Source organism: Daucus carota, chromosome 4 (genome assembly GCF_001625215.2).
Source record: "Daucus carota subsp. sativus chromosome 4, DH1 v3.0, whole genome shotgun sequence".
Lineage (NCBI taxonomy): Eukaryota > Viridiplantae > Streptophyta > Magnoliopsida > Apiales > Apiaceae > Daucus > Daucus carota.
This window is the reverse complement of record NC_030384.2, coordinates 20,305,329-20,323,014: the sequence shown is the minus strand read 5'-3', so window position 1 is coordinate 20,323,014 and position 17,686 is coordinate 20,305,329. Positions and strand designations below refer to the sequence as shown.

The 17,686-nt window shown below is 32.2% G+C and overlaps 1 protein-coding gene and 1 long non-coding RNA gene across 7 annotated transcripts; both read right to left on the bottom strand.

The window, feature by feature from the left end:
* Window positions 1–10,616: 10,616 nt before the first annotated feature.
* Window positions 10,617–13,370, bottom strand: LOC108216715 (uncharacterized). 6 transcript variants are annotated; one of them, XR_010290969.1, is made up of 5 exons: window positions 13,185–13,370; window positions 12,496–12,607; window positions 12,073–12,281; window positions 11,247–11,485; window positions 10,617–11,053 (listed from the first exon to the last, which is right to left on the bottom strand). It is a non-coding gene; the product is annotated as an uncharacterized LOC108216715 (long non-coding RNA). The 6 variants fall into 6 exon arrangements; XR_001806131.1 differs by having other exon boundaries at window positions 12,110–12,281; XR_001806132.2 differs by having other exon boundaries at window positions 12,206–12,281; window positions 13,185–13,369.
* A 914-nt stretch (window positions 13,371–14,284) lies between these two features.
* LOC108216991 (uncharacterized) lies at window positions 14,285–17,674 on the bottom strand. The gene is made up of 11 exons (XM_064092322.1): window positions 17,226–17,674; window positions 16,963–17,135; window positions 16,783–16,862; window positions 16,634–16,694; window positions 16,464–16,544; window positions 16,301–16,360; window positions 15,935–16,166; window positions 15,616–15,860; window positions 15,208–15,504; window positions 15,017–15,088; window positions 14,285–14,932 (listed from the first exon to the last, which is right to left on the bottom strand). Exons 1-11 carry the CDS (start codon window positions 17,653–17,655, stop codon window positions 14,579–14,581), a joined length of 2,085 nt encoding a protein of 694 aa, XP_063948392.1. The 5' UTR covers window positions 17,656–17,674; the 3' UTR covers window positions 14,285–14,578.
* Between the last annotated feature and the right edge of the window lie 12 nt (window positions 17,675–17,686).

Here is a 17,686-nt window from a genome sequence, read left to right as displayed (position 1 = left end):
TCAGTTTCACAAGTTTTTCGATGTTAATGTATCGTTTTATTGTATATGTGATAAGTTTAAAATGATATATATGGCATACGAATGAAGAACTGAAATCATATGAAGGTATATATTGAAGAAAAATACATTAGATATTAAAAGAAAATGATGTTAAAACTGTTTATAAACATCAGCTAAAAAGTTATGTGTAAAGCACATACTTTTCTCATCGCACGCGAAGACATCGCTCAGATTTTTAATAGACATCGCTTATTAGCCGATGTCTATTAACAAATTTCTAGTAGTGTACTTGGAGTGGGATTCCGCTGGATAACAACTAAAGAAGGCTGATTTATCCCAAACTAGAGGGGATAAGAGCTTATCTTTTACCAACGCTTATCAAGAACTACATTGGGCTTGATCCCTATAAATAAGGTATGTAGGTGCAAAGGGACGATTCGAAATCACAAGTTCTACACTCTAAAGAGAGGCACGTGTAACCTTCGTGACGTATTTTTCCGAGCAACTGCGGGACGGAATTCCATAATTCCGGCCTCTTTGTTTGGTCCTTTGCGAGCTCAGCCCCTAAACACACTTGTTTATCTATATTTTGTATTAACGGTAGCCCCTACAAGCTAGCCGTGATTCGAAATCATTTGAACGTTATTTAATCACCGAGACCTAAACTCTTTAATGAATTTCTTCTAATGACTTATAGTTTGCTTGGCTAGCTGATCCTGTATCATTTGATCTTCATTTTGTACATTGTCGTGTCATACTTATTATCATCTCTTGTCTTAATTATCGTGTTGAGTTAATGCTAATACATATTATGTTACATTATGTTTTATGAACTTCCAACCAAACATCAACAACAATCAACAATTCATATAATCAACCCATATTATATTTACAAACTATAAGTACAGATCAACAACAACAACAACAACAACAACAACAACAATAATAATAATAATAATAAATCTAATTATTTTATCATCCTTATGACTATGAGGTTGAACGAAGAGGCTGGTGATGCTATAACGAGGCGACATGGGTGATGATGGGGTGGGGGCTGGCGATGAATCAGGGTAGGGATGAGCGTGGTTCGGTTTGGTTCGGTTTCGACCGAAAACCAAACCGTAACCATATTTATTCGATTTTTAAAATCAGAAACCAAAACCAAACCAAAATACCGTTGGTGCGGTTTCGGTTTTTAATCATGGTTTCGGTTTGAAATTGGTTTGATTTCGGTTTTAAACCAAACGAAAAATTTTCTTATATTGTTTTTCTAATTAAAAATTTTTCTTGTTATCTTTTTAATAATAGATGATGTTAGAATTTGAGTACAAGAAAGTAAGATGCAACCAATAAATAAATGAATAAGCTTTACCAAATTGATAAAGATTTAACAGTACAAAATGAGGGAGAATAAAGCAGACTTAAAAATATTAGCAAGTATGATTGTTTGGCTTAGCATATGTAAAAACATATGTACAGAATTTAAAAGATTAGCAGATTACATAAACCTTGAGTAAAGTAAGTTCCAGAACAGATTAAGATCCAGTAGATCAACAACTAAAAGCAAAGAATAGAACAGCAGACTCCAAGGATCAGAAATAAAAGCATAGAACAGAACAGTAGACAAACACTAGCCGGAAACATAAATGAAAAAATTATAATATAATTTATAAAATTAAATTAAGATATTATTATTATATATATAATTTAATATATATATATATATATAATTCTATTCGGTTTGGTTCGGTTTATATTCGGTTTTAAAAAATTTAAAACCAAACCGTAACCATATTATTGGTTCGGTTTTTAATGGTGCGGTTTTGTTCGGTTTTTTATGGTTTCGGTTTCGGTTTCGGTTTTTGGTTCGGTTTTGCTCATCCCTAAATCAGGGTATGGTTCACAGTAGATGCTGCTGGGTTTAGCAATGGATAAGATGTGAGTGATTATCACTAAATATAATTGCTGCAATTAATGAAATTTCTAATTTATAATTTAATTTTGTTTTCATTTGACTCAAATACAAATTATTAAAATAAAAACTAAAAGCAAAGCAAGAGAAAACGTCATTAAATGACATAATTCACCCTTACATGACATCACACATCCAGACTCTATTAGCCCCACCTAGGTCACATATAGACCCGTCTCAGGTCTATCTTCGGATCTCACAATGCTTTTCATTCTCTATAATTATATTAATTATATTTAATTTTTATTTTATTAATTCTTACTGGAGCAAATTATATGTGTGTGTGTGTGTTTTATATAGATAGAAAAAATTTAGCCTTGGAAAATAGAAAGTAATGGTTTCAATTCCGTAATATGATTAGTTTAGAGCTGTAAACATTCCTAAATATAATCAATATTATGAGTTGACCAAATTTTGGTGAAGAAAAATATACCAATTAATTTGAAAGATTTATTTCTTTTATTTTTAATATTTTTTTTATCACACATTTACTTTTAGCTTATCCAAGATGTATGGGAAAATGAATAGTGAAATAGTGGAGATATGCATAAAATAGAAAGTGATTTGTAATTTTCAAATTAAATTTAGTTAGTTAATTTTCATGTAGTGATTGGTTTAAACAGATTGAAATATTTTGGGTGATGTATAATATATTTTCCGAATAGAGATAAAGTATAATTTAATATAAAATTGTCCAAAGTTAAAAAATAGGGAATTTGGAAAAAATATCCCCTTTTAACATATTAATTGCAAATATAGTTGTCTATTTTCTTGCATAAATACAGTTACATTAAAAAATCAATTAAAACGCTTGTAAAAATACGTGCCGGTTGTTCTCACAGCTCAGGAGAGGGTTTATCATCATCTTCATCTCTTCGATTGTCACGTTCTCTTTCTTCTGTTTTGATCGAAGCTCTTCGATCGTCACATTCTCTTTTTTTCCACCGAGATCAATTTAGCCTACTCTTTCTTTCGAATATGATATCTTTTGTACTGATTTATTAGCTGAGTTTAATTTCATTATAAGTTGCTTCTGTTTCGATTCAATTTCTTAATTGTAGTATGCAAAAATCCTAGCATTTGATTGTTAATTTCTTAGTTGGTGTTTGGGCGTGGTTGGTGGGAAAGAGAGGATAAAGAATTTGGTATGTTATCTCTCCAATTAGATGTTCCTTTTCAAAATTAGTGAGTTGAGTTACTGTCTCGACCTTTTTCACCGCTTTCATATCAATTCCAAAACGGGAGATGTGATTAGGAATGAGCAGATGTTGGATGTCATCACACTCAATTCAGTTGTTTTTAGTTGATTTAGTGATTTGCTTTTAATTGATTTTCTAATTGCTTTTAGTTGATTTTCTAGTTACTTTTGTGATATTAGTATTCATCCCACAGGGACACTTTATTACCTTTGCAATCACTTGCAACTCATCATGCAACTAAATGTAATTTTCAACAGATTTTTGAAAGTTGCATTTGTGCTTGCGTATATGGTTGCAGATATGATTGTGAATGCAAACTCCGTATTTTGTAAAATATATTTCGAAAAAATAGTATTTTTCCAATTTTTTTTAAAAAAATGACAATATTTTTGCAAAAATTCTCTTAGGTTTGAATATTTATGAAAAAATCCCTGAAAACAATAGGTAAAGTTTTTTTCCTATCAAACAATGTGTGTATGCTTCTTTATTAAGTGCAATAATGTCAATACTCGTACTCTAAAGTTAGTTAAGTAAAGAAGTGGATTATATATGATAAGTAGATTATGGACATGTTTGGCATAACAACTTCTTTAAACAATTCAAGATTTATTTTTATAAGTCACAATAACTTATTCATATCGTTTGTTTAACGAATTTATAAGTCAATATTTGATTTACAAAGTCAGATTATGAGAATTTGAAAGTTTTAACTTTTTTAATGACTTATTTTTGTTTTGGAATTTGATTTTACAAATATGCATAGGACTATTTTAAAAGATAATTTACGATAATTTTTTTATCGTATTACTAACTTTAATACTCAATAAGTTGTAAACACCAAAAAATAGAGCCTCTTTTTTTATAAATAACCAAGTTTAAAATAATTTTTGCAAAAATATTGTCACTTTTTAAAATAAATTGAAAAAATACTATATTCTTTAAAAATATTTACAAAAATACGTTGGTTGCATATGCAACCATATCCACAACTGCTAGCAACCATATATGCAACAAGATATGCAACTTTGAAAAAATCGGTTGAAAATTATATTTAGTTGCATAATAAGTTGCAAATTGTTGCAAAGGAAGAAAAACACCCTACGAGGCCAATCTAATATCAACATTGCAATCTAAAAAAAAACAAAAAAACAGCAACTAGAAATCAACTCAAAAGCAAACTTCATAATCCCCTTCTTATAATCCTCATAGCACCCCATATCTAAACTAAACTTCTAGTTTCAATAATCCCATTAATACCGTTCTATTTCCTTCTTTTTTGTGATGCAATACTGTGTATACACACATCAGATGCTGTGCGAGAAAGACGATCCTCCAAAGGGATATGTGTTGTAATGTTTAGTGCCTATAGTAAATGACAACCTTTCTGGACAGACGAAGCTCAGGGAAATAATAAATGTTCAAGCTAAATCGGAGAAGCTCAAGCGATCTGAGGCATCGGGAAATGCGAAGAGAGAGTTCTATATTTGCAAATAAGATTCAAAAGATAGTTTATTTGAAAGATTTTAGTGAATGTAGTATATTTGAAACTAAGATCCAAAAAGCAGTATACTTGGTAAATTCCCAGAAATTTATCCAAGCATATAAAATAAAAATTAATTCTCGATTATAATTAACTTCTTATTTTTAAGTAATAAACACATCTCTCAAGTTACGCTAAACGCCCCTTATACTTTATAATTTATTAAATGTCCGTATAATATGACTTATAAATTGTTTTAGTGTTTAAATAATATGATTGTAACTTATTTAAGTGTTTAAATAATTTTAATTAGAATAAGAATCGATTTTTGTGCGGGTGCGTATAAGTATTTTTTTCTGTCATAAAACTTTCACGTCAGTGAATTGTACCGAAAGGATCGGAAAGTTTCATTCATTTATAAAAACTTTCATCTAACCAAAGGGCATGTCGAAAATCCCCACAAAAATCAGATAAAAATTTGATGTCCGAAAAAAAAACTCAAAAGAAAAGCGAAATCCGCGGAACTAAGAAGAAAGGAGAACTTTCATTCAAAAACGTTTACCGACTAATAAAAATTCATGCAGAGATGGCCCTGGAAATTTAGTCAATAAAACTTAATAATTGAAAAGAAAACCCAGATGATTAAAGACAAAAATCCACGGAAAGGAAGAAAATAAAGAGGGAGAGAAAAAAGGAGGAAAGAAAGAAAGAATCAAGCACGAAAAATTATGTCAGGCACCGAAACAAAGTCATCTAAAATGACACAATCAATATACTTATATAAAGGAGAAGCGTGGGTCGTGTAGGTGGCACCTCTCACATCGCTCCGTTATATTTTTCTAATTTTCTGGAATTTTTGGATGAAAAATATCAAAAATTAGAAGTACCTTTTTTAGTTTCGGATATATTAGAAGCAAGTTTCAAAATCTGATTTTGTTTCAGATTATTTATGGAATATAGTAGCTTGAAGGGGTTTAAATCTGATGCGAGGGGCGTGTAGGTGGCGCCTCTCACATCGTTCCGTTCTATTTTTCTAATTTTCTAGAATTTTTCTAATTTTCTGAAATTTTGGGATGAAAAATATCAAAAATTAGAACTACCTTTTTTAGTTTCGGCTATATTAGAAGCAAGTTTCAGAATCTGATTTTGTTTTATATTATTTATGAATATAGTAGCTTGAAAGTTTTAATCTGATGTGAGGGGCGTGTAGGTGGCGTCTCTCACATCGTTCCGTTCTATTTTTCTAATTTTCTAGAATTTTCGGATGAAAAATATCAAAAATTAGAATTGCCTTTTTTAGTTTCGGATATATTAGAAGCAAGTTTCAGATTCTGATTTTGTTTTAGATTATTTATGGAATATAGCAGCTTGAAAGTTTTAATCTGATTTTGTTTCAGATTATTTAATTATGGGAAGGAAGCACCTATAAATACCCCTATAGGTTGTAGGGTTTTGGATCATCTAAACACAAGCTACTCTCTTTCAATACCACAACCCTACCTCTGTCTGGTGATAGTTCTCTTGCTCGATTTCTAACTCGGTGGTGCTTTTCTTCTGCAACGATAAGTGAAGGCTGTTTATATAGTATTAAAAAAAATAAAGGTTGTTACAAGCAAAGATAGTTATAAACCGCTATGTGGGAGTCGACAAATTCAAACACGGGAGAGGAATACAGTCTTGACATGATATTGATGGATGATATCAATAAATTAACTCTTAGTGATGTATGTTTGTTGGTTATTCTTTTATAATATTTGTTTTGTTCATTGGACATATTTGTTGTTGTTAATTTTTATATGATTTAATTTGTATACCGGAAAAAATTGTTCATGCATTATCTGTTTGCTCCGTTCAAAAAACTTTTAAGTGCAGATTGTTCATATAGTATCAAAAAATAAAAGTTGTTACAAGCAAGGGTAGTTATAGACTGCTATCTCACGGATATAAGTTATATGTCTTTGTACATAATCAATCCAAAAAAATTGGAGGAAGGTGACAATGTAAGAACATGATTACTTTTAAAAAAAACAAAAAAAAAATTAAGATTTGTCGTGCTTTAAATTGTTAATTACGTGTAGAAATTTATTTTCATTTTTTCAACATGAATTATAATCTAATTTTTCAATTTTATATATTAGTATTGGTATTACATCAAGTTTTTTATAATATAAAATTTATTTTATCCTACAAATATTAATTTGTAATCATTAATATACTTTTTATAAACAGCCACAAAATTATTGCATTCTACAAATATTAATATTGAATCATTAATATAATTTTTATAGGCCGCCGCAACGCGCGACTTCTCAACTACTCGTTAATAAACGACAAACAAAATCGCAATATACGATCAAAAAGCCATCAACTATGATACACCCTCGGAAGGAACACAATAATTAAAATTAAAGATACAACAAGTCTTATAAATCTAGTTATAAATGAATCACAAAATTCAATTATGTAATATATAACCAATTACAAAGGACATATAAGACAAAATACATTTAAAAGCACTAAGATAAAAGAGTTTGAAATCATACCATTATCGTGGGGTCACACTATACCATAGATTGCATTTAGCAACCAGCGAAAATAGTTGTTATATTATGAAAAATCATTGCAATAGAGTCTATGGCAATGATTTTCAAAAAATTGACCGTTAACTTTGCCCTCGTTGCCATAGGGCCCTTTATGCAATGAATTAACACATGTATTGCAACAAGTTCAAATCATTGCCAAAGCCACATATTGCAACAACTTTTCCTCTATAGCAATGATATTTAAGTCATTGCTGTTGTTTGTTCTTTTATTGCAACAAAAATTTGCAACACATTTTTTTAATTAAACATTGCCATATAGGATCTGTGGCAACAATTTTTTGTCCCAAATGCAATATAATTTAGAGTATTTACAATAGCAAAAGCAATATCTAAGGCAACATTATAAGCATATATTGCAACGGCTTGTTAAAAATTTGACATGACCATTTCGAAAATACATTAATCCACCTTCAAAGGTTCATTACAAGAACATCCCAAAACAATACTAAGACTATTACCAACTACACGTCTAGAACAATCAAGAAAATAGGCAAAAGTATCACACTATACCATAGATTGCATTTAGCAACCCCTGAAAATAGTTGCTATATTATAAAAAATCATTGCAATAGCGTCTATTGCAATGATTTTCAAAAAATCGACCGTTAGCTTTGCCCATATTGCAACAACTTTTCTTCTATAGCAATGATATTTAAGTCATTGCTGTTGTTTGTTCTTTTATTGCAACAAAAATTTGCAACATTTTTTCTTTAATTAAACATTCCCATATAGGACTTGTGGCAACAAATTTTGGTCCCAATATGCATTGTATTCAAATGATTTACAATAACAAAAGTAACCTCTAAGGCAACATTATAATCATATACTGCAACAATATGAATAAAAAAAATTGACATGACTATTTCGAAATTATATTAATCTGCCATTAAAGGTTCATTACAAGAACATCCTAAAAAAAGGTAAGAATGTTACCCACCACAAATCTAACCATGCCCACACAACCACAACCAAGAGCAGTTACAATCCTAAGTCTAGATTATTACACCAAAATTTTGATCAACAAAAAATGAGTAACAATAGACTTGACATATCAGGCCCATTGTGATTGATTATTCCAAGAGCACGATGTGCTGGGGCATCTCTAGAAATCAACAAAGCACCCTCAATTAGATTGTTAAGAGCCTGATGCAGAGCAAGTTCCTCAACAACAATTTCAGTGGATTGTGCAAGTTCATATAGGTCTACAGAGCGTTATTGCTTTTGAGACAAAGGCTTCAAAGCCCCAGCCAAATCTGGTAGCACATCCGCACCATTACATGGTCTTTCCTAACACAAAGTAATAGAAAATGTCAAGATTGACAAACTGTATAATCAACCATGACACTATACACATGTAAAGTTCTATATAACTCAATGATGGTAAAGTGAAAACAGAGCACATTACAACTAAAGAACAATCTGTAACATAATTCGCCTCATTTCAAAAGTTACTGACACAACAACTGTCATATTATGTTTTAAAAGTGATGTTCATGTAGGGTCCCTTGTGCCAGTAATCCAATTAAGGAGATCTTCTATCTGCTTGCACTTGATTAATTTCCATCCGTATAGGTGGAATTGATCCTCCCTAAAAGAATGATACAACATTAGGCACCCTTGTTACGTTTCAGGTCTTAGAAACCAACATGTCCAGGCATGTAACATTTTCCATTTCGTTTTTTGTCCACAAAAATCAAACAAATAAGGCCATCAAATACTGCAGATGCCCTTAAAAAACCAAAGATAAATGAAAGCCAATTTCTAATCATCAGACAATATATATCAAAAGGAATCATCAAAAAAATATATCAAGAGGACCACCTATATAGCTTACCATTTGCACGACAACAGGCTAATGGTACGCAAAGCAGGTAATCAGAGCAGATAAATTACTCCATTACCATGGGTGAGTAATTACTCCATAGCTTAGGCCATAAATTAAACCCCTAAAATAACCAACAAGCAAAACCCACAAATTATGAACTCCTAATTTAACAAAACTAAGACCTAATTAAGAACATAAACCCTTAATTTAACAAACCTAATGCCAAATTAACAACATATAATCGATTAAACGCTTGAACAAATTCAATTAGAAACATGTACAAACTCAATTAAACACAAATCTAAATCATGAGATACTTCAAGTTATTAGGGAAAGAAGATTGATCCCTCCGTTACCAGCTTTCTTCGATCAGTCTCTCTCTCTCTCTCTCTCTCTCTCTCTCTCTCTCTCTCTCGCCTTCTTCGATCTTTTATCTCTGTCACCTTCTGTTTTCTCTCTCTCCATTGCCCGCTTTTAGTCGACTGTCTGTTTACGAGTCTTCTTTTTTCTCTATCGGCTTTATTTTGATTAACCCGGCAAAAATATTTTATTTATCCCGCTTTTGAAATTTCACTGGCCCGCCAATTTTTTTTGCCCAAAAAATAACATCTATTGCAATGATATTTAACAACATTGCAATAGAATATTCATTCTGAAATTTATAACGAAATTTTGATTCTGTTGTAACGATTTTTTCGGCATTGCAATATACTGATTTTATTTTTTCAATCGCAACGATTTTGAGGAAATTTTCTCTTGAGTGGTTGCGATATCCAATCTATGGTATAGTGTCAATACACCAATTTTTCAACATCTAATTTGCTAAAAATTGTTACTAATCAAGCACACATTATGGGGATATAGCAGGTAAAAACATGTGCTTTATAACATCCTTTTCAAAATCATCGAGCTCGTTTTCCATCTATCAGAGCCTGCTGAATTCTTTTGAATATAGACTTTTCTGCTTACTCCTAAAATTTTGCTTGTGGCCTGGATTTTTCTTTCTTCACCTTCTCAAATCTTTTCTCAATCTGCATTTCTTGTAAACATTATAGTTAATTTAGTTTTATTAGCATAACTTAGAGTATAGCTTAAGTAGTAGATATAATCACTACACCATAAAAGGCTTATAGTAACGCGGAGAAACCATTGCCCAAAGTGCTATATATGTTGCAATAGGTTCTATAGCAACAAAAGTGCCAAATTTTGGCGTTGCATCTGACCGCGTTGCAATTGGTGGATATAGCAACAAATATATCCCCATACAGCAATGAAATTATTTTATTGCAATAAATCGATATAGCAACAAATGTTTGTCTACAGCAACGCATTCCTTGTATTGCATTAGCTTAATTTTGTTTCATTTGTTATGACTTTAAGGCAACAAATATTAGACCAATTGCAATGATTTTTAATCAAGATATAGCAATGATTTCGCCTATATTGCAATAATTTTATACATTTTTTGCAACAGATTTTGATGTAATAGCAACAAATTTTTTTAAAAAAATAAAAATGTCATTGCTGCAAATACAAATAGCTAGGCATATATAGCCACAGATTTCAATCGTCTATTCAGAATCCCAATTAGTATCAAGTAGCCAACAATCCAAAAGCGGTACCATGACCGTTACAAAGTTTTACAAACCTTTCCAAATTTAAGTCGCATACATAAATTAGTCAATAAAGTTTAAGGCAGAATCTAAATAAAAGTATGTACTCTAGACGGAGATAATTAAAACTAATTAAGTCAAGAAGACTGTCATCCTTGTATTTATTTTTCTTCAAATTTCTAGAACATAACACTATTATTCTTTTCTTCGTTCTCATATATGCATGCTTTCTAGTCAGTCTTTGTTGCTGGGATTCTACGAAACCTTTGAAATTCCAGGCTGTGCTACTGGGATTCAACTGCGACCAATGTAGTTGCAGCTGATGTTTTTACCCTACTATTATGATGTTTCCTTTAAGGTCCTGCATATCACGAAAATCAAAAATGAGATGGGCAAGACATGAAGCAACTTGTGTTTGTAACAAATAAATGCATATTTACCAATCTCTATCACAAGTTATATCACTTATAAGTTATATCACTGATTAAAAACATAAAAACAACCAAATAAATGCATATTTATCAATCTCTATCACAAGTCCAATCACGGATTACCATATAGTTTTTCATTCTTTAAAAGATTGCACGACTGGTCAATGCATCACTAATGATAACACTGAGTCATGGTTTAGTAAGGACAATATCAGAAGCACTACGTGCTGCATCAGTTGCATCAGCCGCAACAATTCCAATATCAACCTTTTTAAGAGCAGGAACATCATTTACTCCATCACCAGTCATTCCACGGATGTGTTTCCTAGCTTACAAGCGCTTCACTATCTCATTTTTGTGCTCTGAAAAATTAATTAATAAAACTGTGAGAGCACTTCAGAAACCAACGCAAGCATAAATTTTCAGTTTTCCTAGCATATAAATAAAATTCAAGAAAACAAGAAATGGATGTAAAGGAGTCCAACAGAGCAGACATTTATATATGGTTAAACTTTTCTGGTCAGGAACCATATCTAAGTACAATAGTAACTTTGTTCAGGAACGATGGCCAAGTACAATAATAAATGTTAAATTTACCTCACTATGGTATAACAAATATAGTGTAGTAATTGTTTTAGATTGCTACTTGTTCTTTTTAGCATGTGATTGCAAAAATTTAATCTTAACTATGGTATAACAAAAATAGAATTCTAACCTTGAAATGAGGAGAGAGAATCAATAAAGAAAGATTATATCGGGAGTTAAATGTTTTATACAATTACAAGTATATGAATTAGCACTAACAGTGGAAAAGAACTAAAAAGTATGCAAGGAATAAATAAAAATTGAAGCCAAGGGAATAGATTGGTAATTATCTTCATATGTAAACCTGTATCTGCTTGTTTTTTCATACCCAAACTTATATTAAAGCTTGGAATCTCAAACACACCATCATGGTACAAAGCTGATGGATAAGAGTACTTCACTTGAAACACTCTCTTGTTTTCAATTTGATCTTTATTGGTTGGGCTGACCGAAGTTGGTGGGTAGACCTACAAAAACCAGGGTATGTAAAGACTAACCCTTTCTTTCTAGAAACAAGCTCACAGGAGAAAGGTGACTGGTCAAAACTAGCTTGGTTCCTAGAAGACTCTTTATCTGTTCAAGTAGAATGCATCAATTTCAAAATACAACATATAATATCATTCAGATAAAAAATAATACTTGGATAAAACAGCTACAAATAAGAAAAACATATGGATATTATTTATGGACTTCAATTTACTTGCATACTGTAAACAAACAACTGAACCTTAATAATGCATATATCATTTATCCTTACAAAAAAAATGCATATATCATTTATCCTTACCAAAAAAAATGCATATATCATTTATGTTTTTCTTATTCTTTTAAGGACCTCTACAAGCATATGATGAGATAATACTCACAAAATGCGCAGCAGACAACCGTGGTCCAAGATCCTACATCAAAATAGCAAATCCGATCAGTCATCAAAGATCTACACTTATTAACCATAGAAGCACTTTAAACAAGTCTCGATTCATAGGTTGAAGCTTTCTATTGATTCTGCGGTGAACAAAAATTGAGTAGGGAATAAAGATGGAATGAGCAGAGTTATGTAGTAGATTTTGCAAACAATATTATTCAGACATTCTATCAAACACTTGAAGAGCAATGTATATATTTCACATTTATTAAAATCAAAGATTAAAAATCAAACATATACAAAGTTAAAGTTGAATACTCATAACAAAAGGCGTACGAAACAAGCAAATGCAATCGACTGGGACATAACAAGAGAACTTACAACAGTGTCCAGTCAATGAGATGTATCTCAACACAATCACAATTGAATCCCTAATTAATTTAAAAGCTAATCGAAGCCCGAATCTTAAAATGCCCAATTCAAAAGTTTCGACAAAATCACAATTGTAGCCCTAATGAAACACCCATTTTCATTTACCAACAAATAAAAAATAATTGGAGGAAGAAAATTGATTTGGGAAAGAAAATCTATTATAAAGTTTAGTTATTTACCTCTGAGCTTGTTGTCCGAGCTTGATTGGTTTTTCCAGGTTGAATCTTAGAGCTCGAGAGTTTCTTGAGCTTAAATATGAATCTCCTGCCTAGCGCCTCTCTCTCGGATTAGGGCAGAGTAGTGTATTTTTTAGATAGATACTGTGTGTTGACTGGGATGGAAAGCCCGGGCAAAAGAAAATACAAGGAAGACCGCTTCTTTTAAGGACCCGGGAATTTTTTGGGCCCAAAATTTTAAACCCTACCGCAACGGTCATACAAACTCGTTGCAAATTCTTATTGATTTTGTAAAACTTATACTCATTTGCAACGGTTTATAAAAATATTGCAACAGCTATAGGTCTGTCAAAATTTGTTAAGAAACAGCAACGATTTATGGGGAAAATTCAGACTTGGCGTTGCTATAGCCCTTTTATGGTGTAGTGAATCTTACAATAAATGATAATATAAAATATAAAAGATAATAAATAAATGAGTTTCTGTGTGAGGGTGGAAGGGTTGGAGTCACCGAGAGCATGTAAAATCTTGAAAGATATAACAAGGAGTGATTGACTGGAAGAGTGCTCAAAAGACATAGAGAAACATATTACCGGCTTATCACTACACCATAGATGGCATATGGCAACCCCTTGAAAATGTTGCCAAATGGTGTAAAACCATTGCAGTAGAGTCTATTGCAATGTTTTAATAAAAAATGACCGTTAACTTTGCTCCCGTTACGATAGGGCGATATTGCAACAAATATAGTAACATATAGCAACGACTAAAGTAGTTGCAAAAAGTGTCATATGGCAATGGTTTTGAGTCTACAGCAACATATTTTAACCCTTGCAATATCCTATTGCAACATAATTTAACCCTTGCAATAGCCTATTGTCAACCATTGCAATATGTCGGTTATAGCAATGAATTAAACCATATTTGGCAACAAAATAGGTGCAACAGCAATGCCTATAGAATTAAAGGGAGAACAAATGGCAACATATTTCAGGTTACAGCAATGTTTTAATTACCAAAAAAGAACTAATGGCAACAATTTATAAGATATAGCAATGTTTTTACTAAAACATATCACTCACAATAGCAACAGTTTTATAGGATATAGCAATGGATTTCAGTAAACAAATTGGCATGACATGTTTGTTTCCATTACAATCCACCAAATAACTTGGTATACAAAACAAAAACCAACCAAGCTAGCCATCAACCATTGGCACATAACCACCAACTCAAAATGGACTATCCCATCAACATACTGACAACCACTAAAGTTCTAAAGTTTTGGTGCAAAGCAAAATAACAATCACTTAATAAGTACAGAGAAAGTCTACTTAATTAGTTCACAAATTCATCCAGAAATCTGAAACAAAAGTACTGCATAAGATCTGAAGCTATCATGTAGCTCCCTCGGCTTCATTTCCATCCAACTCCGCTTCAGCCCCATGATCAGTGTTGTCATCAGCCAATAGTTCGTCAATGTCAATTTGTAAAGAAGTCATTTGAACAATCTTCTCCAAAATATTTTTCAGCTTTCTGTTCATCTTCTCCTCCATTTCACAAGAAAGTTCTTCTCTTAGCTTTATCAGTTCTTCAGATCTGTTCTTTTCTCTTTTCTGCATCTTATCTAGCATTGTTTTCCTTGTCCTTCCACTTCTGCCAAGAAGCCAATTAGGCGCATGATTATCAAAGTCTAGTTCCACCGAATCATGATCACTGACTTCTTCCTCTAAATTGTCACCAGCTTTTTTCTAAAACAATGAAAATAGCAATAGTTAAGAAATGACAGATAACACATTATGTGATAATACTAATATAAAACAAGAACTTTTTACCTTCGGAAACTTGCGAGTTTTAGGGTAAATTTTCCCCTTTGATGGTGATTTAGGCAGGTTCTTCTTCTTTTTCTAGCATAAAATAAAGAATACATCAAGAAAAAAAACGACGACGTTAGTAAAATCAACATATGTTTGAATAATAGAACTTAACTGAACTTCTATGTACTATATATATGTGGTGCACGCACAATTTCGTTGCCAATCTGAGCAAAACTTTTACGGCCAGCCTTGTGTTTATCTTTAACTTTTTGCCGATTTACTACATTTTTTCTTGCCTTCTCCTTCACAAACTCATCACCCCAATATGCTATCAATGACTTGAATTGTTCTAGTGAAATATGTTGAGGCCTATTTTTTAGCCGATCCTCATCAGTATCATATTTGGTATAATAGTGTGCCTTGAATCGACTTTTGTACACCCTCCAAGACTCATCAATAGTCTTCATAATCCAATCTTTACCTTCCTCGGGAATGATGTACTTTTGCTAAATAAAATAAAAAAATTGTATGGAGTTAGTTGTAGAATATTTGAAGTATCCTAATTTAAATGTACTAAAAGTAAACAACTGTACAAGTAATAGATGTGTCATTTTTACCTTGATAAACTCCCACCAGCTATTTTTTTCCTCAGCAGGAATTTGTTTCCAGTTAACATAATCAAGTGGCACACACTCCCGTGACAATTTCCCCAGAAAACTGCTAAATTCAGCTCTTATTTTGCTATCATCGGACACCGGCTGCAGCTCATGATTGAGGTAAAGCTCTGGTCTTTCATCCAGTCTCCGGGTGAAAACCGAACTCATTTTCGTAGGTCCTCTCCTCCTTTTGATTTTAGGCTCATCTATAAAATTGAAAATATATTTGTTATCGGCGCAATATTTTCATAGTTATGAAATGTACAAGTTTAATAAATACCTTCTTGAACCACATTGGTGCCCTCTTGGTTCTCACCAGCCTTAGCATTATTCATCAACTCAATTTCCCTTTCTTTTTCTTCTTCTTCCCTTCTCTTTATGGATTCTTGCAGTTTAGTGTACGCCGCCATGCAACCAACTCCTTCGTTCACATTCATCTTTTTTATATGCTTTAAATGCTGGAGATTAGTTGGCAATGGCGGGGGAGGCGGTACAAGTTCTCCATTAGCAACCTCATGAAAAGAATGACAAAATCAGAACATAATTGAAAGAAGCATTAACATTCATGAAATGTATAATTTGTTTAAAATGCTATAAAGTGCACGAAAAAGAAATTGATTTCTTCACATTATATTGATATACATACCTTGCTCCATTTTTCAATTGGTGGTGCTGGAGAAGATAAAGTATCTGCATGATCAGGTTCCTGAAAAATGGAGCAAAATTATAATATGAAATGCACTGTTTTTATAATATAGTAACTTAAACTAAAAAATAACACAACAGTTTTACACTAATATAATTTATACCTCTACTCGCACACCTTCACTTGCTGTTTTAGACCGAGTCATTGGTCTCCTTTGCACAACTGGCTTTACAGTTTTCTTGGGCTTTAAACAAATTAATTTGAGTTATTAAACTGTGCTATATGTACTCGACTAGATAAATAATTTTTGTGAGAATAGTACAAAATTTGTACCTTCAAGACAACTTCCTCCTCTTCACCTTCACTTAGGCTATCGTCTCCCGGAACATACTCCCTATCAAAAGACAATTCTAGATCAGACAATTCCACAACTCGTTTCTTTTTTTTTGGATTTTGTAGTTACAAGTCCAAACGCTAAAGACCTCAAACCGAGCTCTTTAACACGCCGCTCATTTTCTTCAATTCTCTTCCTTCTCTGATCTTCATAGGCTTTAGCATCAACCTACATAATCATAAATTAAAATAAAGTCAGCCAAATTTGATAAAGGTATAGTAAAAGATTTTTTAATAAATTAAGTTATCTGCAGATATATATGAGCTACCCCTTGACTTGCAATCCGGTCACGCTCCTTGGATTGTTTCGGATCATTAGTAGCAGAATGCTCTACTTGCAACTGGTTATCAATATTTTTTGATTTTTTCTTTTGTTTTTGCTCTTGCTCTTGCTGAAGGTTTTGTAGAGTCACATACTTGCGCTTCACTTGGAAATCAGCAGCTAGGTACAATGATATCAATAACACAACAAAGTCAGTAACTAATATAATTAATGATCTTATACACATACCTAAAATTAGTTAAGGTTTACCTTCGAAAAAAGTAGTCCTTGGTCTGACAATTACATGTGGTTGCAACTGCTCAGCGGGTTCTATCGCTTTGTCAACAACCGTATCGATATAAAGGTCTAGCACAGATCCTTGTGGTAAGGCGTTAACAAGCTCACAAACTAACTTGTCACTATCCAGTAATTTCCAGCCCCCTCCAGCTTTCTTTACATAAACTCCACCTATTTCAGTGTATCCCACATCATCCTTCACATACTCCATTAGAACAGAGTATGAGAATTTCTCAGGGTCCATAGCAGTTGGAACTTTAAGACAACTACCACCATGATACTTGGTTTTTAGGAATTGCCCCTTGTGGGAGACCCTCAGAAAAAAATATTTTTCTTCCATCCTGAAATATATTGGAAACAAAATAAATAATGAGATAATGATTTTAGCGAACACAAGTATCATGTAAAGGCAATAAATATCTAAACATGTAATT